The 8,712-nt window shown below is 31.0% G+C and overlaps 1 protein-coding gene across 1 annotated transcript; it reads right to left on the minus strand.

Annotated features, from left to right (window-relative positions):
* Window positions 1–786: 786 nt before the first annotated feature.
* LOC123899416 (F-box protein FBW2-like) lies at window positions 787–2,313 on the minus strand. The gene is made up of 2 exons (XM_045950535.1): window positions 2,003–2,313; window positions 787–1,576 (listed from the first exon to the last, which is right to left on the minus strand). Exons 1-2 carry the CDS (start codon window positions 2,311–2,313, stop codon window positions 1,006–1,008), a joined length of 882 nt encoding a protein of 293 aa, XP_045806491.1. The 3' UTR covers window positions 787–1,005.
* Window positions 2,314–8,712: the final 6,399 nt, after the last annotated feature.

The raw sequence follows: 8,712 nt of genomic DNA on the forward strand, positions 1-8,712 counted from the left end.
GATCATTCATGATCCACCATACCAACTAAACTATTCATAATTTTTTCATGATTTAAATCTTGTATATGTTTTCCCAATAGTTAGTTGATTAAGTGATGATTGACGCTTGATTTAGTAGAAAAAATCATGGTTCGATTGGGAAGGATTGGAACAACTCAATGTTAGAATTGATCCTTTAATTAGATTAAGTGGTCCGGTGGAATGAATATTGGCAGTAAAAAACTCTTAGGGAGAGTTTGTCATTTGGGTCCACAAGGCTCGAAGGATTAGTCTCTGCAGTTGCGCGCATACTCGATTTACACAAAAAAAAATGTAGACTTCACAATTTTTATAAAATTAAAAAACTATATAATATTCTTTTATTTTTATGATTATTAAAAATTTATTAAATTATTTCATACAAATTTAAAATATGTTTTCAAAAACTTCCTATACGCTCATTTAAAATTATTTAATGAAATTTAAATAATTTAGATTACATAATATTGTGACAATAATTTACAGTGTTTGTTTATAATAAATTAGATTGTGAAATTCATTATTTATAATAAATTAATTAATAATGTTCTTATTTTGTATTAGTGTAAAACCCTTGCGGAAAAATTAGCTAGATGTCTTGTTGTTGACACAAATTTGTCTCATAGTTGATTTAAAGGACACAATTATGAAGATATGTTACAAGATAGAACACCTACTAAGATACAAAAGACTATAAGAATTAAAAGAAATAGCTACATATTCATTTTAATAAAAAAAAAAAAAACTTTATTCCAACGATAAGAGAACTTTAGAAACTTTAACATATAGTACTTAGATGTAAAAACGTCTTAAGTTTTAACAAGATGCCCAAATGCTTCATATTCTTGGACACATTTTTATGCAATGAGCTTAATAAAGTTCAAACTTTAAAGCATAGAAGCATTAATATTACAGAAAACATAAAACCATACAATTAACAATGAAACAACAACACATATCTTAGAGATGGAGACCGGTCAATGTGAGTCAATTCCAGCCATCAATAACTTCTTCTTCATAAACCCTAAACTCAAGCTCATCAATCCCTTCTTCATCAGACAAATCATATTCAAGCTCAGAATCAGAAGAATCCAAAGAATCTTCCATCTCATAATAACCAAGAACTTGAGGCCCCAAAATCTGGAGATTCGGAAAATTCTCATTCACATTCATGTCGTCGAGTTCAACATCCCAACAACCCCTCAAATCCAAAAATTCAAGGTTAGGACATGATGAGAGGATTTTCTTAACACCATCATTGTTGATACGATTGTAACTCATTTCAAGATGCTTCAGCTTTGGCATAGTAGAGGCGATTGTGAATGCTTCAGCATTTTCATCGGCCTCTACTGGAGTATCCGATGGATGCATTTTCCTACAGAAAACTTCCAAATGTTTGCAATTCTTGCCAATTGTCTCTATAGCACTGATACTAATTTTCATGCAGTAGCTCAAATCCAAGATGGAAATCATTGAAAACTTTTCAGTTATCTGTTCAACTATAAAATCATTCAGATTGCATCTTGGTAGGCCCAAGTTTTGGAGAGAGCCACCAGCACTTGCAAAAGAGGAAAAGGAAACAACATAAGAATATATGGCAAAATTTGGTAAAAAAAAAACTCATATGTAGCAAGGGTATTTTAGTAAATTTGGTAAGAATATATGGTGTGCATGTTTAATTTTATAAAAGTAGCAAGGGTATTTTAGTAATTTTCTTGTTTTGAGGTGGTCTTGGCCCACCCTAGCCACCCCTGGTTCCACCTTTATTCATACTTCATAATTGATTTAATCTGAGTTTGAAGTGAAATGATTTATTACGATCACACAAAAAGTTACATTTTATTACTTCTTAAATCTAGGTTATGAGGTAAACGACAATAACCAAATATCACAAATGATAGTTGAGAAAATCAATTCAGATACGTAGTGGTACTAAGTATCTACAACTAAATCGAACAAACTAAAACAACGCATCTATGCTTACTTTTCAACAATGAAAGTGAAAATCTTCTCAGTTTGGAGTCCGTAAACGTTGAGTTTTCGGAGCGATCCAGAGCTTCTGGCGATTAGCATTTGAACCAAACACTCAATTTGATGAGGCTCATAGCTGCTACTCCAGTCATGATTGATGTCTATTTCTCGCCAGCTATAAGGTCCTTTTACAGCACTGTTCCATGATGGGCAGACCCTTGGGATCACGTTCAATCGCTCATCAAGTGATAGTTTCACGAAAATCAGCCCCAAGATATCAGGGATCAACTCATCCCAAGGACGAATATCAGATGTTGCTTCCATTTTCCTGCAAAATAACAATATATTGAAATGGTGACAGGAAATATTTCAAGGACCAAAAAGTGCAAAAAATTAATAGGGACTAAAAACAAAATTCTGAAAAATTATAGGAATCATTTACTTATTTAACCCTTAAATATAAGACTCTTCACATTTATAGTATTAATTATAAATTAAACTCACACAATTAAGAATGAATAATTCAATCAACATATTACACAAAAGAATTGACATTTAAATAATTCGTGGACTAATTAAACACTTTCACAAACATAAGATTGAATCTTGGCAAAATTAAAAAATTCTTCAACAAATTAAACCCTCTCAAAGAAATCATGATAACGAGTTGAAACAAATACGTTTTGTAAACAACTAGAAAAGGTTGTTTCTTATAGAAGAATGAAAATTATGACTTTTTTTTTAAAAAAAAAAAATTTAAAAAAATTAAACGTGTCAATTATAAGCTAAGTATCAAATTAAACGTACATGTGTAAATTTACAAACACAATCTAAATATGGTTAAAAAAACTAAAATGGAAAAACAAAATAAAAAGTTAACTTTCAGGATGACAATTCTAAAAAAAATTACCTAGATTGAAATTTCCAATTGTTTCCATACTTTCAAAATTTTCCAAAAAGAAAAAAACCCCAAAAATAATAAATCACATAAAAAAAAAGAATAAAAATTTAATACTTTACCAGTCCAAATCTTCAAGCAATAATGATAAGAGTGTCTTCAAGAACCTGAATTAAAGAAGAAAATTATATAGTCACGTGATCAAATATAATTTTTTTGTCACACTCACAAAATTTCAATTTTTTATTTTATTCTTATAATTATTTCATGAATAATAAAAAATTTATGTTAGTATGACTATGGTCACATGACCATGAAAATCTTGCTCTAAAAAAGAATAACTGAATAATCGAGCACATGTGCATGGAAAAAGAAGTCACAAAGAAAAAATAGAACAAGGACATAAATCCAACCACCAAAACTAACAACTCTTAGGGTCTGTTTGTTATAGATTTTTTTAAAATAGATTCTTATAATGTTAAATAATTTTGTGTAAAAAATTTTTACAAAGAAACTTTTTATAAAAGCTTCAAATGAAAATTTGGTTTGAATAGTTATTCTTAAAATATTATTTTAGGTATTTGATCATTTTATTGAAAAAAAAATTGGACATCAAAATTTCAAAAAATCATTTAATTCTGAAGCTATTTCAAATAGATTTTCATAAAACTCATTATTGAAATACAACATTTTGAAAAAATTGTGATTTTGACTATGTTTTGATCTTCAATAATGTGTGTTTATGTTATATGATGTCAAAATTAGTGTTTAAATTTAGAAAATACGAATATAAAAAAACTTGAAATATTTTGAAAAACGATTTTAGAAAATATATTTTCAAAAATACAAAGAAAAAATCCATTTTCTTAAATTAAAATAAACAGGCCCTTAATTTCAAATCAATTCAACAAGATTTTTAAAAAAGGGGGAAAAAGGCTGAAACATAGGAAAATATATGTTGTGAAAACAGTTTTTATTTTGTTGTTGAAATTGAAATGAAGAGATCGTGGTAGATAAATAAATTATGCTTTGGAAACGAAAGAAAAAAAATAACAATAAGAGAGGAAGGAACAGGCATACCATATGCAAAAAATATTTCCTTTTTTACGGTCACACACACACTCTTGAGTCTTAACAGTACTCAAAAACACACAGAGTAAAAAAAAAAACTCTCAAAGACTTTGCAAAATTAACCAAACGTATAGTGCTCCATTTTCAAGAACACTAATTTTTAATTGTGTTGTGAAAAATTAGCAATCACTAAGTTGGTTTTTATAGTGCCATAATTTGCATATTGTTAAGGAAACATTAATTTTTTATTATATAATTAATGTTTATTCAATACCCACATTTAAATATAGTCAAAAAGAAGTATTGGTATTTAATAAAAATAAAGGATAAAATCATAAAAGTTATCTAGATCTCTCAACATCAAAATTTTATTATCAAAATTGTTGTTAAATGTTTTTTGTGTGTATTTTTAAAACATGTGAAGTGTAGAAAATAAAAAATAGAAGAGTAATAAAAATAAATATATATGTTGTGAATATTTTATTATATAATTACTATTTATTTAATATTGATATTTAATTATAGTCAAAAAGATGTATTTGTATTTAATAAAGTGTCTAGATAGTGCCCAAAAAAAAAAGTGTCTAGATGCATTTGTTTAATTAGAGAAATTATGTTTGAACATCTCAAATTTTTTGCCAAATGGTTTTTGTGTGTATTTGTTAACTTGGTAAAGTGTAGAAAGTATTGGGTAAATATGTCCCCGTGAGCTTAGTTCAATTGGTAGAGACATCGCACTATATGTGCAGGAGCCCTAATTTGAACCCGGGACACTCCACTTATTCACCTTTAAGGTCAATTTTCTAGTCACTAGGTTACTTGACAAAAAAAAAGATATCGGATAAATAGTTGTTTATCACCTTGCAAAGTTAATGAGATTTGATTTATCCCTCTTTCTAAAAAAGTATTGGTATTTAATAAAAATAAAGGATAAAATCATAAAAGTTATCTAGATCTCTCAACATCAAAATTTTATTATCAAAATTGTTGTTAAATGTTTTTTGTGTGTATTTTTAAAACATGTGAAGTGTAGAAAATAAAAAATAGAAGAGTAATAAAAATAAATATATATGTTGTGAATATTTTATTATATAATTACTATTTATTTAATATTGATATTTAATTATAGTCAAAAAGATGTATTTGTATTTAATAAAGTGTCTAGATTGTGCCCCCAAAAAAAAAGTGTCTAGATGCATTTGTTTAATTAGAGAAATTATGTTTGAACATCTCAAATTTGTTGCCAAATGGTTTTTGTGTGTATTTGTTAACTTGGTAAGGTGTAGAAAGTATTGGGTAAATATGTCTCTCTGAGTTTAGCTCAGTTGGTAGAGACATCGCACTATATGTGCAGGAGCCCTAATTTGAACCCGGGACACTTCACTTATTCACCTTTAAGGTGAATTTTCTAGCCACTAGGTTACTTGACAAAAAAAAAGATATCGGATAAATAGTTGTTTATCACCTTGCAAAGTTAATGAGATTTGATTTACTCCTCTTTCTAAAAAAATATTGGTATTTAATAAAAATAAAGGATAAAATCATAAAAGTTATCTAGATCTCTCAACATCAAAATTTTATTATCAAATTATTTGTTAAATGTTTTTTGTGTGTATTTTTGAAACATGTGAAGTGTAGAAAATAAAAAATAGAAGAGTAATAAAAATAAATATATATGTTGTGAATATTTTTATTATATAATTACTATTTATTTAATATTGATATTTAATTATAGTCAAAAAGATGTATTTGTATTTAATAAAGTGTCTAGATTATGCCCCAAAAAAAAAGTGTCTAGATGCATTTGTTTAATTAGAGAAATTATGTTTGAACATCTCAAATTTGTTGCCAAATGGTTTTTGTGTGTATTTGTTAACTTGGTAAAGTGTAGAAAGTATTGGGTAAATACGTCTCTGTGAGTTTAGCTCAGTTGGTAGAGACATCGCACTATACGTGCAGGAGTTCGGATTCGAATCCGGGACACTCCACTTATTCACCTTTAATGTGAATTTTTTAGCCATTAAGTTATTTGACAAAAAAAAAATATCGGATAAATAGTTGTTTATCACCTTGCAAAGTTAATGAGATTTGATTTACCCCTCTTTCTAAGAAAGTATTGGTATTAATATTTTTTATAGATTTTTCTAAAAAAATAATTAAAAACATATTTATTTAATTTTTTTAATTAATTAATTCTTATTTTTAATTAAAATAATTATTAAAAAATTAATTAATTAAAAATCTTTAATTAATTTTTTAATTCCAATTTTAAAATTTCTGAATTTTTTAATTAAAAAATAATAAATTTATAAATGAGGTGGAATTAAAAATTAAATATAGATTAAATTATTTTCACATGTACGTGTCACGTCATCAAAAATGCACAGTCAGATGCTCAATTGTTCATTCAGGGGACAAAATGAGGGAATCTTCATATTGCAAAGGTGGATTTCAAAAATAAAAATTACACAAGGGGTAAATCAAATATCGCTAACTTTGCAGGGTGTAAATAACTATTTAGCCGAAAGTATTTTCTTAAGTGCGTAAAGTGTACTTATAATTTAATATACGATGAATGCTACTTATATTTTTGTTTGAACATCTTAGATTTGTCTCCCAAGCATCATAAAGTGTCTCTCCATCCGCTTGCTCGAAGTTACTAATTAACGCTCTCCTTTCCAAGAACATGTGAATAGGAAAGTAGCGGTCCAAGAACTTCCGCTCAAGTTGTCTCCATGTCTCAATAGTTCCAGCGGGTATTGTATCCAACCAATCCTTAGCACGGCCGGTGAGAGAGTGTTTGAACAACCTTAGTCTCTTATCCGATTCACTTACCCCCGGTGGGTCGGTATAATCGCAAGCCTCATAGAAATGTGACAAATGCAAGTTAGGACATTGGGATTCCGATCCGGAGTAGGGGTTCTCTTTTAATGCGGATAAGACCGTATTCTTTATGTCAAAGGAAACCGGGTTTGCCGGTTGAAAACCCTGATTTGCTAGAGCGTCATTATCTCTTCGCCCATAGTCACCAAGAGTACGTCTTTGTGGTTGAGGAAATGGTGGAACGATCACCAGTGGATCCTGCTCTTGTTCCATAGCAGCTAAACTCTGTTCTTGACAGTCCAGTTCACCACTTAATGAAGCTTTTTCTCTAGAAACTTGAGCTTCTCTTGCCGCTTTCCGATTTGCACGAGCTGTCTTCTCAATTTCTGGATCGAACTGCAGCTCAATGGGACCTGTCCTCCGCATGCACAAGGAAACAAACAAGTAGAACGCTCTCGACAGAAAAATATAACGCAGAAAAATTAAAGAAACACAGAAAAATAGACATTATTGCCTTGTCGAATCGATCAACAATCCCCGACAACGGCGCCAAAAACTTGATGACCTATTCGCAAGTGTACGAATTGCCACGTAGTAATAAAAATGAGTTGTCGATCCACAGGGATTGTGCGACTAAAAAAGTATAATAGTGTCTATAAACATCATGCAATAAGAAAACATAAATTGGGGGTTTGTTTGAGTAATATGACGGTAAGAAAAAACGTGCTATTCAATAAGTGGAAAAGCGAGGTAGAATCATCGGAATCACCTAGTCTATAGCTTAATCTCATGCAATCTACCGTATCATATGAATTCACTCAAGTATTCACAACTGGATCAACAATATGGTGAATTGCAATCTCTTGTCAAAATCCACCCTATTCGTTGTCGATACTCCTCCGATCTCTCGAATGTAAGCTACCTACAACGAATGAGTTGAAAGTACGTTGATCGTTCGCTACACTCTATGTTTCAATCTCTCGATCGGAAACACTCGGGTGCTTAATGCAAATCAGTTCAGAAATTAAATCAATATTCTCATACGTGACTCAAATCTAAATCCATTATAACACTAATGAAGGATCATAAGGCAATAAGTGCAGATTTGCATTAAGTAAATACTATTACAAGAGTAAATTCATACAATATAGCATATTACAATCAATTAATCTACATCCTAAGCTATCCTAGATCCTACCTCCACAAGAAGTCTAGCTCCTCATGTTGCTTCGTTCGCCTCCTAGCTTCAACTTCATGGCTTGAGAATCCATGCTGCTGAGGTGCTTGAAGCTATCCAATGGAAATCAGGATCCAACTGGTGTGAACGCTCTAAAAATCAGAATGTAGATGAACAGTAGCAGAATTTCCAACCCCTGAACCAGAAAATGAGATTTCAATATATAGTAAATACAACCACGCCGCGCGTGGTTGCAATTTCCCTGCCCACGCCGCGCGTGTAACTGCCTCACGCCGCGCGTGATCAGATCTGAAGGCTCTGGTCTTCAACCTTGGCTCTATTGCGCCGCGCGTGATGATTCCCACGCCCCTGGCATAGTGCAAATTCTCCATCACGTCGCGCATGCTCATCCTTCACGCCGGGCGTAGTTAAACTTGTGAAAAACCCCTCTCTGGTCAATGAATTACGCCGCACGTGGTCAGGTCCCACGCCGGTCGTAATTGAAGCAAAAGTTGGCCTCTCTGGTGCGGACTGCTACGCTGCGCGTGGCCTATCACGCCCCCAGCGTAGTGTAACTCTGTATTTTCCTGCACATTTTCCTGCTTTCTTAGAGAACAAGTAATCCTGCTTTTGAATAGATTTCTCTTGAATTTATTGCTTAAAACTTACTAAAATGCATCTAATGTTGCTCAAATAGGCATGGATTAAAGAGTGTGATGATCCGTCATCAATAAGCAAGTCAATAAGAGTCAAC

Source organism: Trifolium pratense, linkage group LG1, assembly GCF_020283565.1.
Source record: "Trifolium pratense cultivar HEN17-A07 linkage group LG1, ARS_RC_1.1, whole genome shotgun sequence".
NCBI lineage: Eukaryota > Viridiplantae > Streptophyta > Magnoliopsida > Fabales > Fabaceae > Trifolium > Trifolium pratense.

Coding starts and splice junctions, on each gene's coding strand:
- LOC123899416 (XM_045950535.1), bottom strand. CDS start 2,313: ATGGAAGCAACATCTGATATTCGTCCTTGGGATGAGTTGATCCCTGAT. Junction 1,577..2,002: donor TTCACTTTCATTGTTGAAAA/GTAAGCATAGAT, acceptor CTCTTTTGCAAG/TGCTGGTGGCTCTCTCCAAA.